The sequence below is a fragment of the Neomonachus schauinslandi genome, chromosome 5 (genome assembly GCF_002201575.2).
Source record: "Neomonachus schauinslandi chromosome 5, ASM220157v2, whole genome shotgun sequence".
In the NCBI taxonomy this organism is placed as follows: domain Eukaryota; kingdom Metazoa; phylum Chordata; class Mammalia; order Carnivora; family Phocidae; genus Neomonachus; species Neomonachus schauinslandi.
Genome location: NC_058407.1, coordinates 160,534,601 through 160,553,102, shown reverse-complemented (window position 1 = coordinate 160,553,102; position 18,502 = coordinate 160,534,601). Strand labels below are relative to the sequence as shown.

Below are 18,502 nucleotides of genomic sequence, written 5' to 3'. Positions count from 1 at the left end.
CTTATAATTGTTTGTGTTTCTTTGGTGTTGGCTGTGATCCCTCCTCTTTCATTCATGATTTCATTTATTTGGGTCCTTTAGAATGTTTTCAAGTAAAAACACCCTTGGTCATTTGCTTTCTCCAAAAGCTGTAATCATAAGCTGAGGGGACTGTATGTGGAGGAAGATGCCATGTACCTTTAACTGGAATAAGGCCCATCTTCTTAGCAGCAAGTCCAAACCCCAACTGGGAAATATCAATCATAGGAAGAATTCCATTATAGCTCAGTGAGGGCTCTGGAATAATTTAGAAGCATTATATAACATTTGACTGTTCAACAAGGTTACTTTAAAAAAAGCTTCAGAAAGTTAAGTAGAAGCTAGTGTTGAGTTTCAAACCAACAGGAGGAATAGTTATGGAGCAGCCCCTTCCTAAAAATGTACCTTTTTCATTTTTCTTTTATATATTCAGATTAAGTACAAAAATTCATTTTTCTTTTATATATTAAATTCATATTAGTTAAATCAGTCCTGATCAAAGCTGGAGGCATCCTGTTGGATTATGGTTCTGCAAAGGCATTTATATAGGGTTAACTAATGTAACATGGTTGAAGCATTCAATAAAAACATATTTTTAGAACAACTATTTCATGCCAGGTTCTGTGCTAGTGCAGAGGACAGAACAGTGCACCAGGCCAGGAATTAGCCCTGCACTATCTTGTAGCTTTCTAGTGACCTACTTTGATAAAGGGCTTATACAGGTCTCCCTAGGCTTTCTTCTTTTTCCTCCAAGTAGTCAGATTTTTCAGATTGAATAATATACTTAGCAGTAGACACTTGTCAAGTCTGTGGCTACCCAGTATCTTTTGAATGCTTTTCTTATACTTGGGGATTTTCCCCAAGATAGAATTCCTGCCTCCTTAATGTAGAAGGCAGAACTCAATTTCCCAGCCTTTCTTGAAGCTAGAGCATAGACAATGACCTAGCTATTGTCAACTGGGGCACACATGATTCTCTGATTCAGAAAACATCAACTCAAGGATGCAAGCTTCATGAAGAAGGATGTTAGGGTAGAAGAATCTGGCTTTCCAGAGCAGCATGGGTGAAGTTTTTGGTATCTGGAGTCCAGCAGTGCAAATTGTGGTGGTGTCTCATGGCAGCTGGCCCATAGATTAGCTTGCTTCTGGCTGCACAGATTATTGGCTTCTCTGGCCATACCAGAGACACTTTGAGCTACCTGATTTTGAATTGCTTATCTTTTTAAAACCAATTAGAGTGAGTTATGTTCTTTGCAAAGAACTGTAACTAATACATATACTGAGCTACTGTTTCATGCCAGACACTAAGCTGGCATATTCCTCTTACTTTACTTAAATTCCATAAACTACCCATTTAAGGTATAAATTATTATACATTGTACAGATGAAAAAACTGAGATTCAAAAGGACACTTAATTCATTCTACAAATAGTTATTAAAGACCTACTGTGTGCCAGCCACTGGGAATAGAGTATTGAAGGAAATAGTTCCCTGCAACTATAAAAAGAATGGCACATTGGTTTTTTTAAGTGTCCCTTACCAAAATAAGAGGTACCAAACAGCAGCTGTCCAGAGAGAAGGACCTCATGGCAGTAAGGCCTCATTTTAAATATAGAAAACCCCTAAAAATAGCCACCCATGTTACAGACTCAACAGGTGATTGGCCCAAAAAGAGGGGAGGAGAATCTAGGCCTTGGTGAAGGAGAGCGAAAGGACAGTGCAGTTTCCAGCTTCTCTCACCCACCGCAATGGCTCTGCCTCTGAAGTCCTTGAGTCGGGGCTTGGCAAGTGCAGCAAAGAGAGACCACGGAGGGGCAGGAGGTGAGTGGGGCTGGGACCTGACCCTGTGTCTTGCCTACCTGTACCCCTCTCCTGCCTGTGTGGCCTTCCAGGGTCTGACAACACCCCCATTGACCAACCCTCCCACTCTGACCTTCAGAGGCCCATCTCTGCTTATCCCCTCCTTCTGCAGCCAGCACCTGGCGCCTCCTGACCTTCGTGCTGGCGCTGCCCAGCGTGGCCCTCTGCACCCTCAACTCCTGGCTCCACGCAGGCCACCGTGAACGCCCCAAGTTTATCCCTTATCACCACCTCCGTATCCGCACCAAGGTACGTTGGCCTGAGGCCTCTGCCCCCAGGGTGGGAGTGAGGATCAGAAGGGCAAAGGTTGCGGGAGGGGGGGCTTGGAACCCCCAGGTCCAGACCATGCTGACAATCCTCTCTCCCTTTCTTCACAGCCCTACTCCTGGGGAGACGGTAACCACACCCTTTTCCACAATCCCCATGTCAACCCTCTGCCCACTGGCTATGAACAGCCCTGAGGCCCAGGCAGATGCCACCAGGTGCAATAAAGGTGTGGAAGCTGTGTGTCTGCAGCCTCCCTGGGGACTGTGGGGGTGGGGTGGGGACCGAAGAGCTCTACTGGGCGCAGGCACACAGTGCAGTCTGTGCTCTGCTTGCTCTTCCCAAGGCCATGTTATGGGAGGTGCTCGAGGGAATGTCCTTGATGACTAGGTAGGAGATCTTCATCCCTACTCCTTTCCCCTCACCTATTAATAATTAGGGCTCTAGGCTGTAAAGGTCTTTCACATAACACTGAATCCTCACAGTATCTCTGGGAGCAAGATATAATTTTAGTTCCCATTCTCTAGAGGAGGAATTGAGATTCTCAGAGATTAAATGACTTAAATGAGGCCCCTCCTCAGAAGTCCCCTGGGAACTCAGGGCTGCAGACAACTTTTTGCCTGACACACTGACAATATTTGTGAATTCTGGTTTTCTGGAGACAACCTTGATTTCAAAGAGAGGACCTACAGCCCTATGTGTGAGGCTTCATGACCTAATTTTGGATTTGGAATATTTCAGCCATTCTCTATGACCACATTTAATGGGTCTTCTGTATTGTCTGGGAAATCAGATGCTCCTTTTTGGAAGCCTGGCTCTCCCAGTCTTTGGGGACCTCATTCAAGGGGGATATTGGTTCAAACATGTTCAGGACATTTCATTCCCCTCCTAGGACATTCTGCTCATTTGCCATTACCAAGGAGCCTGAAGCCTGTGCTGAGCTCCATGAGCAACACACACTAGAGTTCTTCCTTTGGCTTCTCCCCTAATATTATTCATAGCACCATTAAGAAAAGATTATCAGCCTCAGTCACCTGAAAAAGTGAGAGAATGTTTTCTAGGCCCACAAGCAGGTTCCCCCAACTCTTCCTAGAACAGGACTCAGGTCCCTGAATTAGAGCTCTTTCATACAAGAAGAATGTGTTATAAACATCCTCATTTAATGTGGCAATTCTTTATATATATGAAAATTCATGCTGGCTTCATGTTTGCTTCTGTAAAAAGTGAGTCATTACTGAAGAACTGACAAATATGTTAAAATATAAAAACCTTTCAATGCCTTGAGAAGTTGGCTTAGCACTTGATAAGTTGCTCAGACCAGTCCAGATCTATACAGAAATTTTTCCCATGGAAGTAGATTTGTAGGCAAAGGCAAGACCAGTCCATGGAGGTAGAGACAAACAGAAAAGTGAATTATTAGGACAAAGGCAAATTTGGGGCCTCACAGCTGACATCCTCCTGACTGAATGTGGCAGTGTCTTCAGGTTTGTTGTCCAGCATTTCTTTGTACTGACGTTGGAAGAAGCCAAGCTGTGAAGGGAAGTAAATCAGAAGAGCTGGGTAAGAGGGCAGGGAAGAGAGTTGGGAGTAGGAAGAAGCTGAGAGAGAAGACGAGAAGAGAAATAAGCTGACTCATATTTGTGTGCCAGAACACTTATATGAATTACAGCTATCATGTATTATCTACTGTGTCCAAGCACAGCAGTTATGCATAAAAGCTATAGTAGAAAAGCGTAAATTCATAGGCAGGCCTACACACATAGCCTGGCTTCATGTCTGTCTCACTTCAGCTACTCTGTAATGTAGGCATTACTGTCATTTCAAAAATGAGGAGACAAGCTCAGAGAAGTTGAGCAATTTGCCTGACATTAAAGAGTGAGCAGAATAGAGCCAAAATGTACACACAGGCCTGTCTGATTCCATTGTCTGAGTTCTTCCCACTATACCATCCTGTCTCTGGAAGGGCTTGGGTTAGATACTGGTAGTGTTGAGAGTGGGATGAAGACACTCACCTTGTATAGGATGGCTGTGATGAGAGCCAAGAGCAGCAGTCCTCCCACAGAGCTTCCCACGATGAGGGGAACAGGATCATAGACCTCATACGCTTCAAGCACCATCGCCGTCTGATTTGTGCATGAGAAAGTATCAGACTCCTTGTTGTTCCAGACTCTTCCCAGGTTCCCCAACCTTTAAGGGCCTCCCCTCCTTCCTTTGCTCAAGGGGTGAGATACAGAAACACTTATGGACTTAGGGACAACTCTCCTGCTGAGGGGCCTTCATCCTGCCTTCCTTTAGGCTTCTGAGCCTCCCACACAGCACCAAAGATTTAGCATTAGGATCCCTCTTACCAGCCTGGCCACTCCTACCACATAGTCCCTACCTGAGCTCTCAAGAATGCCTCCTGTCCTGGAAGCTGGGAATACACGGATCTATTGAATGTGATTTCAGCCACAGTCATCACCAATACCTTCTTCTGCAATGTCTGAAATACACAGGGACAGAGCTGGGGAAATACCCTAGGAAGAGGCTCAGAGTTTGAGAAATCTCCTGGCTTGAGGATGGGCACAGACACATCTGGTACCACCCAAATCCAGGGGAGGGACTCTGCTGTTGGGCCTACACACCTGGCTGACCCAGCCAAAGTTGAGTTTGCCCTTCAGGATGAAGTCAAGATCCTCCTGGATGCCAAAGGAGGGGAGGTCACAGCGGAACCTCAGGCAGTCAGCAATGGAGCAGTTCTAGGGACAGGGGAGGAATGAAGTTGAGGAGGGTCTTAACTTAGGCAAGAACCACAGGAGAAAATGAAGTCCATCAGGTTTGGGGTGGGGAATAGATGAGCAATTATAGGTCATATATATAGATCTCCAACCTAGCAAGTGCATTTCCCTATATCCCCCAATAGGCAGCTGGTCCTGCAATGGGAATCCAGGATCTTTCTCACCAGTACAAGACTCCCTGGAATCTGGGTCAGGAAGCCAGGATGCTGGGGAGGTTCCCTCTCTGACACACAGGGGAGACTCTAGTGAGAGAGAGAAATAGCCACAGAATGATCAACATTTCACTGGTAAGAGGGTGTGAGGCACTGTAGGATCAGACTCTGGAGAGCTAGAAAGGCAAGCAGATACCTGTGAAGGGGCCACTACAGCCACATCCCACACAGCCACACCATTCAGCAGGATAGGAACCCAGAAATTAATGCTGATGGCCACATCTCGCTGACTCAGGTTATTCACCTGCAGAAAATTGAGACAGAACATTATTGTGGTCCTGGGAGCATCCCAAATCCTACTTCTTTCCTGGACCTAGCCCTCAGCTCCTCTTTCTCTCTCCCACCAGCTCCCAACATTAGCAGCACCATGGGAGGGAAGATATGGATGCTCCCTGGCTTCTCACACGATAACGATGCTCAGCTTCTTTCTTGCTCTTCTCATCAGAAGTTGAAAAGCTGAAGTACTTGGTAGACTCTTCCTTCCTGGAGAGAGAGGGCTTGTTGGTGAGAAACAGCCCTGGAGCCATCCTCAGTTGTGCCCCGGTCTGCTGCTAAGGGCTCTATTGGGCCTCCTGGCAGATGATCCCGTGAAATAGTTATGATCCCCACATGCTTCTGCAGCCTCAGCTTCAGCTCCTCTCTATAACATTTGCCCCAGTCACCCAGAACTGCTAGCTAGTCCTTGGATACCCTGGCTCTTTCACATCCCCATAGCTTTGTTCAAGTTCTTTCTTTTGCTTGGAACATCCTTACCACTCCCCTTTTGGAAATTTTTACTTAAAGGCACAAATTAAACATTACCTCTCATAACATTTAAACATTTTCCCATGGGAAAAAGGTGTTCACACGGCTTTCTCCTTTACTAGGTATATTGTTGGCCTCCAGCAATGCTTGCAGAGGCTGTTGCCAGAACAAATAAGCCTAAAGGGATTCGAGGAAATCATGGTTGGATCACCCGGGAAAAAATGCAGTGCAAGCCCCTCCATGATGGAGTGAAGAAAAGAGATGTGGCTATCCTGGGGCAGTTAAGTAAATATGAGGAAGGATGGTGCATGAACACAAGCCCCTGGAGTGGACATAAATGTTCACCAGGCTTCAGGTGGCTTTCCATCCATCCACCCATCCAACCATCCATCTATGCATTGCCTCCTTCAGTAAACATTTACCCTATACCTGGCTGTGTGCTTGGCTCCGGGGATTCAACAGTTACCAAACCATAATCCCTGCCTTCCCAGAGTTAACATCTAAGGTCTCAGTGGAATCAAGCAAACAAGCAGGGGTGCTGCACATTTCACCAGCACCTAGTGTACAGAAGCCAGGGCAGCCATACAGAAACTCCATGGGCCCCCCACAGTTTCCCACAGATGTGACTGTCAGTGTGATGATTAACAACACAGGCTTGGAGCCAGACCATCTGGGTTCACATTTCAGTCTACCACTTTCTACCCAAGTAACTTAAGGTAAGTTACTTAACCTCTGTGGATTCTTCCTGTATAAAATGAGGATGCTAATAATCATACCTGTGACAGAGTTGTGATGAAGTCTGCAGCAATGATATAAATGTTAGAATTTTTTTTTCCCTTACTGTGCTAGCCTTTATGTTCCTCACTCCAACCCTTTCTATGCCTCAGTTTTCTCACCTTAAAATCTTCCAGTTCTAACTCTCTTTTCAAATTTGAGTAAACCACTCAGCTTCCCCAATCCTTGGAATGGCATAGCAGTGTATGGGCATGAGCACAACCTCTAGAGCCAGACCATCTGACTTTGAGTCCTGGTTCTGCCACTTAGCAGCTGACTGACAGGAACAACCTCTGATTTCTTTGTTGGTAGAAAAGGGGGTTTAACAATAACTAAATCACAGAGTTTTTAGAAGGATTAAATGAATGTAAATACATGTGAAGTACTTTTTAAATGCCTGGCATATCATAAGTATATATAACAGTAAGCTTTTAATATAAGTTCCACTATTTTCCCATGGACAGTAGGGGAAATTCATACATGGAGTTTGGAAGGGCAATGACACTGTTTGATCCTCCCTCCCTAGTTCCCCTAAAAATTCATGTGTCATCAGCAGCAACAACAGTAGCAAACTCTGTCCCATGGCAATATTATAAGCTTTTGACCACCTCCCTACACCTCTGGAGTTTAGCCAGGTTATGTGGGTCTCCTTGCCCTGCTTCCAGCCTGGCCTGCCCCTGCTCCACCACCCACCTTCCGAACTGAGAGCAACAGCCCTGCACTTGACTTTCCTGTGGCCTGCCACAGCCTTGGACTCGTAGAGACTTTCCCAGCAGTTTGTCACATCTCTGGCCTCCTCTTTGTTTTGTGAAACCTTGACCTTTTCTTTCCTCTGTGTGGTGACAAACCACACAGAGAGCTCAGAGAGCTCATAAAAGCCTCAATCTTAATCTAGTTAGTTTCACTTCAACACACTCATATTTGCATGAAGAATAGAATTGGCTTCATGTTTAAGGAGGCCTGCACCTTGGAGAGAGAGGGAGGAGTGCAGAGTGGTGGCAAAGTGTGTGTGTCCCACCAGTAGGTCAGTTCATCAGAGAAGAAGCAAGAAGTATATCGTGTATGTTATTATGGCATAAATATATGACTGGGCACAAGTATTCCCATGTGAGGAATTAGAGGGCTAGGTCAGATACCTATCCTTCAAAGAGCAGTCTGGGCTTCAAGGGGAGGTACTAGGATTATAGAAGACTCAAAGTTTCAGACCTGCTGATCACCACGTAGACAGCATATCTCACTGGGAGCTCCAGATGAAAGGTGGTCTTGTTGGTTGTAGGCTTATTATTCTCACTAGAGAGAGAGGGAGAGAGAGAGAGAGAGGGAGGGGAGCCTCATTGGGAAGGAATCCAGGAGAGAAATCTCTGGCTGGGGCATGAGATGAAAGAGTGAGGGATACACCTCACCTCACCTGCTTGCATTGGCCTTCAGAAGCAACTTGTTGCCCAGGGTGGCCTTGTAGGAGACATCAAATGTGACTATGAAGGTGCCCTGAGAGAAGAAGAAAGAAGGAATGGGAATAAGGAAGGTCATGGAGGAGTAAGGGAAAGAAATGGGTCAGGACAAGGGTGGAGAGTGATGAGGATCTGGGGGGAGGCACTCACCTTGGTGTCCTCTTGGAAGATGGGATGGTTGATGTTACAGCTGCTGCTCTTCAGGCCCTCGTTCCCAGTGGGCACTCCCTCACATGCCAAGCGGAGTGGGCGCTGATGGGGTGGCTTCCAGGGGAGGAAAACTAATTCAAAAATGTTACCCATGTGCATATATGGGCTTGATATATAACATTGGTGGCATTGTGGAGCAGTGGGAGAAAGGACAGACTTTTCAATAAATAATCCTAGGAAAACTGGCCCATACAAAAAAAAATCAAGCAAACAGAAAAACAAAAAACATTGAACCCCTACCTCACTCCATAATTACAATAGATTCCAACTGGATTAAAGATTTCAGGTGAAAAAGCAAAATTATTAAGCTCTTAAAAGGTAATAAAGGGGAATATCTTCATAACCTTGGAGTAGGGAAGTATTTCTTAAACATGATCAGCACATAAAACACTAAACATATAGGAAGTTTTGGTAAAAATCAACCACAATCAAATGAACACATTTGGTTTATTAAAAGACACTCTAAAGAGCCTGAAGAGACATGCAATAGGACTGGAAAATATATCTGAACACATATAACTGGAAAAGTCTGATAACCAGAATATTAAAGAACTCTTACAATTAAGAAAAGTATGTGGGTGGGGGGATGGGGTAATTAGGTGATGTGCATTAAGGAGGGAACTTGATGTAAGATAAGTGTAATATGCAACTGATGAATCTCTAAATTATACCCCTGAAACTAATAATACAATATATGTGAACTAAATTGATTTCAAATAAAAAGTTAAAAGAAAATAAAAGTATGGACAACTCAATAGAAGAATAAGAAAAAAATTTGCACAGGCACTTCCCAAAAGAAGAAATTAAAATGACCAGGAAATAGATGAAAGGTTGTTCAAATTTATTAAAGAAATGCAAATTAAACCTGTAAGGAAATTCAAATTAAAACTATAAGGAAATATCACCAGATGGACAAAAATTTAAAAGTCTGACAATGCCAAGTGTTGCAGTGGATAGAAAGTCACAGGAACTCTAATAATCTGCTGATGGATGTGCAAATTATTATACTCGAAGATACAGAAACCTAAGATCCAGCAATGCCATATGTGGCGAATACCTTGCAAATATTATGCGTAGGTGCACCAATATACATGCTCAAGAATAGTCATGGCCAAAATCAGGGAACAACTCAAATGATCACGAGTTGTAGTGTGGTAGATGTCCACTCACACCATTGTTGTTTAACATAGTACTGGAGTCCTAGCCTCAATAATCAAACAACAAAAATAAATAAAAGGCATCCAAATTGCAAGAAGTCAAGCTTTCACTATTCACAGAGGACATGATATGCTATGTAAAAATCCAAAAGACTCCACAAAAAAGTTACTGGAACAGATACACAAATTTAAAATCACAGGATAGAAAATCAATGTACATAAATCTGTTGCATTTTTTTATTGTTTTGTTTTATTTTATTTTTAGTTATTAAGATTCAATTAGCCAAGGTATAGTACATCATTAGTTTTTGATATAATGTTCAATATTCATTAGTCGAGTATATCACCAAGTGCTCATCATATCACATGCCATCTTTAATGTCCATCACCTAGTTACCCCATCCCCTGCCCCACCTCTGTTGCATTTCTATACACCAATAATGAAGCAGCAGAGTGAGAAATCAAGAAATTGATCCCATTTAAAATTGCACGAAAAACCAAAAGATACCTACAAATAAAGTTAACCAAAGAGGTAAGGGATCTATACTCTGCAAAAATTGAACACTGATGAAAAAAATTGAAGAGGACACAAAGAAAAGGAAAAATATTTCATGCTCATGGGTTGGAATAAAAACATTGTTAAAATGTCCATACTCCCCAAAGCAATCTACACAAAAATGCAATCCTTATCAAAATCCCACCAGCATTCTTCACAGAGCTAGAACAAACAAACCTAAAATTTGTATGGAACCAGAAAAGACCCCAAATAGCCAAAGCAATCTTGAAGAAGAGAAAAGCTGGAGGCATCACAATCCAGACTTCAAGCTATATTACAAAGCTGTAGTTATCAAGACAGTATGATCCTGGCACTAAAATAGACACATAGATCAATGAAACAGAAAAGAAAGCCCAGAAATGGACCCACAACTATATGGTCAACTAATCCTTGATAAAACAGGAAAGAAAATCCAATGGAAAAAAGTCTCTTTAACAAACGGTGTTGGGAAAATTGGACAGCCACATGCAGAAGAATGAAACTGGACCACTTTCATACAACATACAAAAAAATAAATTCAGAATGGAATAAAGACCTAAATGTGAGACAGGAAACCATCAAAATCCTAGAGAAGAATACAGGCAGGAACCTATTTGACCTTGGCTGTAGCAACTTCTTACAAGACACATCGCTGGGGGCAAGGGAAACAAAACCAAAGTGAACTTTTGGGACTTCATCAAGATGAAAAGTTTCTGCACAATGAAGAAAACAATCAACAAGACAAAAACGTAACCAATGGTATGGGAGAGGATATTTGAAAATGACATATAAAGTGTTAGTAACCAAAATCTATAAAGAACTTATCAAATTTAACAACCAAAAAATAAATAATCCCGTTAAGAAATGGGCAGAAGACAGGAACAGACATTTTTCCAAAGAAGACATAAAGATGGCTAACAGACACATGAAAACATCCTCATCATCACTCATCATCAGGGAAATACAAATCAAAACTACACTGAGATATCACCTCATACCTGTCAGAACGGCTAACATTAACAACACAAGAAACAACAGGTGTTGGCAATGATGCAGAGAAAGGGGAACCCTCTTACACTGTTGGTGGGAATGCAAACTGGTGCAGCCACTCTGGAGAACAGTATGGAGCTTCCTTGAAAAGTTAAGAAATAGAACTACCCTATGACTCAGCAATTGCACTAGAGGCATTTACCCAAAGAACACAAAAATAGTGATTAAAAGAGGCACATGCACCCCAATGTTTATAGCAGCATTAAATTCAAAAGCCTAACTATGGAAAGAACCCCAATGTCCATTGAGTAATGAATGGATAAGGAAGATGTGGTATACATATACAATGGAACATTACTCCACCATCAAAAATAATGAAATCTTGCCATTTGCTATGGCATGGATGGAACTAGAAGGTATTATGCTAAGTGAAATAAGTCAGTCAATGATAAATGCCATATGATTTCACTCACATGTGGAATTAAGAAACAAAACAGATGAACATAGGGGAAGGGAAAAAAAGAGAGGGAGGCAAACCATAAGAGACTCAACTATAGAGAACACACTGCGGGTTCCTGGAGGGGAGGTGGACAGAGGATGAGCTAAATGGGTGACGGATATTAAGGAGGGACTTGTGATGAGCACTGGGTGTTATAAGTACGGGATGAATTACCTCCTGAAACCAATATTACACTATATGTTAACTACCTGGAAATTAAATAAAAACATTTTTTTAAAATGTGGAATGGGTAAATAAATTGTGGTATGGTCATACAAAGGGATTTTATATACAATAAAAATGTTCTACATCCAGAAGGAACAACATGGATGAATTTCACAAACATATGCTGAAGAAATAAATAAATATACAAAAGAACATATAACATGTTTCTATAAATTTCAAATATTGACAAAACTCAACAGTTTTTTCTAAGGATGTGCTCATGGGTGGTAAAACCATAAAATATACAAGGAATTGATTATCACGAAGTCAGAATACTGGTTACCTTGGGGAGAGAGTGAGGTTTTGATGAGGAAATAAACATGGAGGGAGAACTTCTGGGGGTGCTAGCAGTGTATTATTTCTTGACCTGGACGCTGTATGCTATTTGTTTAATATTATCCATTAAACTATACATCTGCTTTATGCACCTCTCTCTCTCTCTCTCTCCCCTTCAGAATTGTGTGTATCTGTGTTTACATGTCATCATAAAAGAATTAAAAGAACCTACTATAACCCAGGGCAGGGAAGAGGCCATTAGAGAACAAGGGAGCTATTTACCTGGGTTCCTAGCACTCGTCGGTAGGACAGCCCTGCTGGGTAGTAGAAGTGGATCACAGTACCATAGGAATCCTCACCCTCATTCCACAGAGTCACTGTCACATTAAGCTCCAGGTAGCTCCCTACCACCAGGGTCTGCAGGCTGGAGGAGGAAGGACAAAACTGAAAAAGAGACTCTGCTGGAAATAGGTTGGAATTGGATCAAGGGTAGGGGCAGGAATGTGGGAACTCATGAACTGATAACATTCCAATCAAAATTTAATTTCTTTGTTAGAAGGAGAGCCAAAGGGAAACATAAGCATTTCTCATCCCATGGGGATGAGAGACCCAAAAGCTTAAGTGTCTAGAAATGAAAGGAGTTAGAGCTCACCCTGAGAAGCTGAGATTGATACTCAGGTCCCCTTCACAGAGGTGATCTTGTCCACAGTTCTTCTCAAAAGGGAGCTGCAGAAAAACAGTAAATTCTCTTCCCATCCATGTCTTAATCTTTCTCCATTCCCCTCATTAGCAGCGCTCATCTTGAGTGCTCATTATTGAATATTACTGAGCACCCACCCCACACCAACACTGTCCTAGACACTGTCAAGAAGTGGGGCAGTAAGGGAGGGGCAGAATGATAAGATCCTTGGCTTCAAGGAGCATAAAGTTTAGTTGAGGAGTTAAATCCAACTCACATTGGAACAATTATTCGACAAACATTATCAAGTGTCAATAAGGGACAGGTTCTGGGTTGGGTGAGGAGTTAGGAAAAGTGGAAACTACAGGTGAATTAGACATGGCTCTTGTACTCACAGAACCCACAATTCCCAGAGAGCCACAAAAGTAGATGCCGATTGCTATGATTCCAGTCATGTAATATTTGGTATCACTATGATGTAATAGGAAGCCAGAGAAGAAGAGAGAGATGCTGAATGTGATTTCCAAAAGGGGGGAAGATGAGACTGGGGCTTAGAGAACTAGAAAGGATCTTTGAGGTGGAGAGAAGGAAATGTTTTCCAAGTAGGAACTACAACATGGACAAAGAAACAGAGGAAGGAATGACAGCCGTTGGGAAGGATTTGGAGAATGAGAATCAGAGAGTTTATGTTGAGGTAAAGTGGTGACCATCTGGGATGTGTGTAAGAGTCCAAGCTAGGCAGGGCCTTGGTAACTGGGTGGAGGCATTATGGACTTAATGTGGTTGATGGAAAGTTGAGAACCACAAGAGGTTCTTAAGACACAGAGACACAGTGAAAATCAGTACATCCCTGGGATTTCATTGGAAGACTCACAGAAGCAGTGAAGAAGTCCTGTGAGCCCACAGCCAGCACAGGGCGAAGGTTCTGAGATGAGGGGATGGGCTCCCCCACCAAGGAGAAGTTGAGGCGTAGGATGATGGGATTCACCACATCCTCCACACAGTCCTGAGGGAGAATGGGCTTTCAAGAACCCACTACCCTTCTCGTTACTTTCCACCACTGGCCCTTCTGCTCAACTGCATCCATTCCCTGCTGTTGGGACAGAATTCTGTCCTAGCTGTGGAGTCAGGTTCTCTGGCCTCAACTTTCCTCTCTCCAGCCCCAATATCCCCACCCTCTTCCCCTCACTCAACAGAGAGCAGAGGTGCCAGAGGCTCACCTTGGGCTCCTTCTCCCCCTCCCTTTCCCAGAACCCGAAGTCCTTACTGGTAAAAACAGCTTAATGGTTTCACAGTAATCTCCCATCCCCAGGGTTTTTCTTCGAGTCAAAGTCCTGTTCTTGGTCTCATCAAAAATGGCACGAGAAATCAGACGGCCTGGGTCCAATGCCAGATCATACCTGATGGAGCTTTGGACATCACCTGAAGCAGAAGGGAGGAACAGAAGATGAAAAGTCCAAGAGAACCTCAAATGTTCTGCTTTTGTTTATTTATGCAACAAGCATTTGCTGAGCACTTCCTATGGGCCATGAGCTGTATCAGGTGCTAGGATATGTGTGGAGAAGAAGATAGAGAAATATGGTCCCTGCTGTCATAAAGCTCTCCGTCTAGGAAGAGAGACAAGCATGCAGGCCATAATCCCCCAGCACAATCAACCCAATAGTGGGATCCTCAGTAGTACCAAGGAGGGCTTGCTAATTCAGACCTGGGCTCAGAAATGCCTTCCTGGGTGGGCCTTGTCTGAGCCCCAACCTGGAGGATGAGCAAAGGTTGGTGAAGAATGGGGGGGGGGGGGAGAAAGTCCCAGACCATGAGAACAATGGCTAAGACCAGAAGGGAGAGGGAGGATGGCACATTTACAGAAAGGGAGAGTGCGATGAGGTGAGGTTGGAAGGGCGGGGAGGAGCAAAGTCAGCAAGGGCATTGTAGAGAAGGATTTTGGTCTTTATAAATGGAAGAAAGGAGAGGTTGCGGGGTGGTTAAGCAAGCAAGTGAGGAGACCAGATTTGTGTTTTAGGACCGATCCCTCTAGTTTCTCTACGGAGAAAGGATGGCAGGCTGCAAGAACAGACATGGAAACAGCTCAAAGTATAGGTAGGAAAGAGAAGTGGTGGCTTCAAGGTAGGCAGTGGCTGGAGTGGGTGGAGAGAAGTGGGAAGATTCCAGATTGTATCCTGGACTTAGAGCCTATTGGCCTGGGTGTGGGGAGAGGGGAAGAGAAGGGACCCGGGGTTTCCAACACTGGCAGGTGAGTGGATATGCAAGTGGTATCTGGATCCCTGGGCTCATTTCCTCCTGAGGATAGGGTTGGGGGCCTCAAGGGGGATAAGGTGCTGGGTCCACTGGGAAGAACTTACCTAGTTGGTCCAGTGAGCTTTTGTGGATAGAGAGACAGACTGTGGCACTCGCAGCTTCCAGGGTGGATGGCACGTCTCCCCAGCACTGGTACACAGCCTTTGCCACCTCCGAGGGCATGAATCTCATAGCCACCCCCACATTCAGCACTGGCCGACTCCTGAGGGTGCACACAGGGGCTGAGGACCTGACTCTGGCCCCGGAGAGGAGGACAAGGGAGGGGGAAGCTTGTTCAATGGACACACAGTGGGCAAGGGTGGGATGTGAGGAGTTGTCACCTGAGCAGCAGCACCTGTCCCCGGGCCCCCACAGCCAGGTCCACCAGTCCATCCTGGGTGAGGTCCTGACCCCCACTCAGTGACTGCCCAAAATACTGGAGTGTGGGAGAGAGCCGGGAGCCTGCGATCCGCTGGCCAGAGAGGAAAAGGAAAAGTGGAAGTCAAGGGGAGGGCATCTGAAAGGTTTGAGAAGAAAGATTTGGAAAGGAAACTGCAGTGAAAGCAGATCTGAATGGAAAAATTGAAAAGGAGAGATGAGAGGGCAGGAATGGAAAGCAAGCATAGTGAGACCCCAGGGACCCCAGACATAGAGCTCCTTCATTTAATGTTTCATAGAAGGAAACTAAGGCTCTCAGAGGCTAAATCAGTCACTTGCCTAAGGCCACACAGCTGACATAGCTGGACAGGCATTTGACCCAGGCCCTGCAATCTCTTAACCACTAAGCTGCCCACACACTGAAGTCTGTTTGGAGCCAAAGGAGAAAGGAGAGATACTTTGCACTTAGCTGGGCCTGGTGACATTCAGGGCACTAAACCCCTAAAAGAAGCATGGCTACTGTTAAGGTCAGTGACAAGACAGGGCATCAGGCAAATCTGAGACATAGAAAAGGAGATGGAACTGGGAGAGGCTGCAGACAGGGGTCTCACCTGTCTGTGGGAGGGGTTGATGCCCAGTCCTGAGGTTCCATGAAATAGGTAGACAGCACCCCGGCTCTCCTGCTCTCCTGGGGCCCCGATGGCCACGTCTGTCAGCTTGTCCCCATTCACATCCCCCAGCACTGTCAGGGCTGCCCCAAAGCGGCCCCACGGGTGGCCCTGCTCCCCACAGAGAATGACCTCACACTGCCACTTAGCCCTCTGCAGAACAAAACCAGTGTCAGGTCCCAACCCAGGCAACCCCTCCACCCCACACCCAGGCCTCACCCAGCCCAGCTCTCATCAGACACTCACCCCCTGGGGCAAGGGGCACACAGACACCTGGCCCCCCTGGGTCGGCTTGTAGTAATGGGGAGCCCCGATGAGGACAAGGTCAGAGCTGCCATCTCCATCCACATCCACAGTGCAAAGGGAGGCCCCAAAGTAAGAGCCAATCTGCAAGGCAGAGCCTGAAGTCATCCTGCCTGACCCTGCCAGAGGCACCCCCTTCTGGGACAGGACCCACTTCTCCCCAGCCACCAGGACCTTCCCCCCACAGGCTTCCAAATCCCTTCATCTCCTCCCCCTCTGCCCCTGGAGACCCTGCCACGCTCATGTTCCACTCTGGCTTCCTCAACACCCAACCTGAGTCCCTGCAACTTCAGCCTTCGGCCTCCATTGCCCAGACGCCTGGGTGAAGATGACAGCTTTCCCGGTATGTTGATGGCGGGGGGCCCCCAGGATCAGGCTCTGGACCCCCTTCCAAAGAGCCAGCTCAGTGGAGTAACCTGAGGAGGGCAGGCCTCAGCACAAAGGCTTCCTCCCCACCCCTGAGCTCCTGCCCTTCCCAGGCAGCTCATGTCCCACCTGTGCCCCCAGCCACAGCCTTTTCTCACCCAGGTAAGAGTCCCTCATGTCCACATTCTCTTGAGACATGTTGATGAAAGTGCGGCTCATATTTTGGGTGTACAGGAAGGCACCTCCAGACCAGCTGAAGCTCCCCACAGCCCCCAGAACTGGTCCATCCTGGGAGGAAAGGATTCCAGGGCTGAGCAGGCCTGACCCAAAAGAAGACAGCCTATTCCAAAGCAATGCCTGCCACTGACTCTGCTCATTATTTGGCATTCTCTTTCTCCCTCCCCAGTCCTCTTCAGCAACTTCAGTGTCCCTCACTCCTAATGTCTCTCAGCCATCCCCAGTGCCACTGTTCTGGTAAGTCCCAACTGTTCTCATCCACTGCCCTTTCTGCCTCCTAGCTGGCTCCTTTCTGCTCCATCCTCCAGTACCCCAGAGTAGGTTTCCTCAGAACCAACAAACATATAGCCATCACCCTGCTGGCAATCCAACATGGCTCCCTGCCACCAAACCCCTGAGGATGGAATCTAGGGTCCTCTCCAGTCAAACCTGTGGAGTTACCCTATGTTTAAACACATGAAGCTTTTGACCTGGACACCTCTCTCTTCTCTCTTTCTAAGACTCAACTCCTCTCTCAGGAAGAGTCAACCTCAAACTCACCTCCTCTGTGAGGTCTTCGTTGGCTCCCTCAGGGAGTGATAGGCATTTCCTACTCTGCATACTTTTTTATTGCCTTTTTAAACTTTTGATTATGGATAATTTAGAACATATACAAAAGTAGAAAGAAATGCATAATGAACTCCCAAGTACCCGTGAGCCAGCTTCAGTGATCAATTCATGACCAACCTTGTTTCATTTCTATGTCCCCCCTCCTCACCCCCAAAATTACTTTGAAGCAAATCCCTCTGGATATTTTGAGCACACATTGACTTGCACACAAGTCACACTATATTGTTATTTCTTTCATCTGCATGATCTGGTCTTTCCCATCTTTCCACCCCCCTCTCTCACTCTGCTCCAGCTATGCTGGCCCTTCTATCTCTCTAGTGCAGTAACCATGTTCATGCCTCAAGACCTTTGCACTTGCTTTTTCCTCTACCTGGAGCGATCTCTCCCAGATTTTTCCAGGGCTGGCCTTTTCTCATCATTCGGCCTCAGTTGTCACTCCTCAGGCCTCCTCTGAGCACCTGTCTTGCTCTACCCTAATGCCTAGCACAATCTGAAGATATTTTTTGTTGTTTGTTGTCTCCTCCCACTGGATATGTGCCCTATGAGAGCGGGAGTCGTGGCTATCCTGTTCTCTGCTATGCTCCTACCACCTACATACACTGCCTATATGCCTCTCTCCAAACAGACAGTGACATTGAAGACAGAATCTGCTTTCTTATTTACTTCTGGGTCCCAACTGCCAGCACAGGGTTAGCCCAGGATTGGTGCCTGAAACCTGTTTATCAAGTACGTGTTCCACCCACCATTGTGAGTACTGAACTGAAGCCTTCTTGTGACATCTCATGTTGGAAGGAGCTACTTGTCCTCGACTGGGTTCCTGTGGGGAAACAGGTCATTTAGGCTCTGGGGGCCATGAGACCACAAGGACTCAGAGCAGAAGGAGAAGAATGAATCTGAAGCTCAGGTTCTGGGGCACAATTTTGGGTGAGCTGTGAATAAGGATGGCCTCTCAGAACTTCAGGGAACAACTGGGTCCAGA

The 18,502-nt window shown here is 45.5% G+C and overlaps 2 protein-coding genes across 3 annotated transcripts in view; one reads left to right on the top strand and one right to left on the bottom strand.

Moving 5' to 3' along the window:
- The first annotated feature begins 1,765 nt into the window (after window positions 1-1,765).
- Window positions 1,766-14,007, top strand: LOC110589771 (cytochrome c oxidase subunit 6A2, mitochondrial). The gene is made up of 4 exons (XM_021700387.1): window positions 1,766-1,838; window positions 1,990-2,126; window positions 2,255-2,370; window positions 13,983-14,007. Exons 1-3 carry the CDS (start codon window positions 1,766-1,768, stop codon window positions 2,336-2,338), a joined length of 294 nt encoding a protein of 97 aa, XP_021556062.1. The 3' UTR covers window positions 2,339-2,370; window positions 13,983-14,007.
- The window catches only part of ITGAD (integrin subunit alpha D), a 26,990-nt gene continuing 11,996 nt past the window's right edge, over window positions 3,509-18,502 (bottom strand). The window contains exons 10-30 of one of the 2 annotated variants that reach the window (XM_021700385.1): window positions 18,267-18,340; window positions 16,836-16,965; window positions 16,585-16,727; window positions 16,249-16,395; window positions 15,952-16,161; window positions 15,304-15,434; window positions 15,028-15,185; window positions 13,938-14,092; window positions 13,545-13,676; window positions 12,644-12,717; window positions 12,274-12,415; window positions 8,250-8,363; window positions 8,057-8,136; window positions 7,855-7,938; window positions 5,535-5,613; window positions 5,267-5,374; window positions 5,083-5,160; window positions 4,766-4,879; window positions 4,522-4,623; window positions 4,154-4,264; window positions 3,509-3,671 (exon numbers count right to left, since the gene is read on the bottom strand). In XM_021700385.1, the coding sequence (XP_021556060.1) occupies window positions 3,558-3,671; window positions 4,154-4,264; window positions 4,522-4,623; window positions 4,766-4,879; window positions 5,083-5,160; window positions 5,267-5,374; window positions 5,535-5,613; window positions 7,855-7,938; window positions 8,057-8,136; window positions 8,250-8,363; window positions 12,274-12,415; window positions 12,644-12,717; window positions 13,545-13,676; window positions 13,938-14,092; window positions 15,028-15,185; window positions 15,304-15,434; window positions 15,952-16,161; window positions 16,249-16,395; window positions 16,585-16,727; window positions 16,836-16,965; window positions 18,267-18,340 (2,480 nt within the window). In that variant the 3' untranslated portion in view covers window positions 3,509-3,557. The remainder of the gene's footprint in view (window positions 3,672-4,153; window positions 4,265-4,521; window positions 4,624-4,765; window positions 4,880-5,082; window positions 5,161-5,266; window positions 5,375-5,534; window positions 5,614-7,854; window positions 7,939-8,056; window positions 8,137-8,249; window positions 8,364-12,273; window positions 12,416-12,643; window positions 12,718-13,544; window positions 13,677-13,937; window positions 14,093-15,027; window positions 15,186-15,303; window positions 15,435-15,951; window positions 16,162-16,248; window positions 16,396-16,584; window positions 16,728-16,835; window positions 16,966-18,266; window positions 18,341-18,502) is intronic. The other variant, XM_021700386.1, reaches the window with a different exon arrangement.

Bases quoted from the DNA above. Each gene is read 5' to 3' on its own strand.
- LOC110589771 (XM_021700387.1), top strand. From the start codon at position 1,766: ATGGCTCTGCCTCTGAAGTCCTTGAGTCGGGGCTTGGCAAGTGCAGCA. The intron at 1,839-1,989 runs GTGAGTGGGGCT...CTCCTTCTGCAG, and splicing joins AGACCACGGAGGGGCAGGAG to CCAGCACCTGGCGCCTCCTG. The intron at 2,127-2,254 runs GTACGTTGGCCT...CTTTCTTCACAG, and splicing joins ACCTCCGTATCCGCACCAAG to CCCTACTCCTGGGGAGACGG.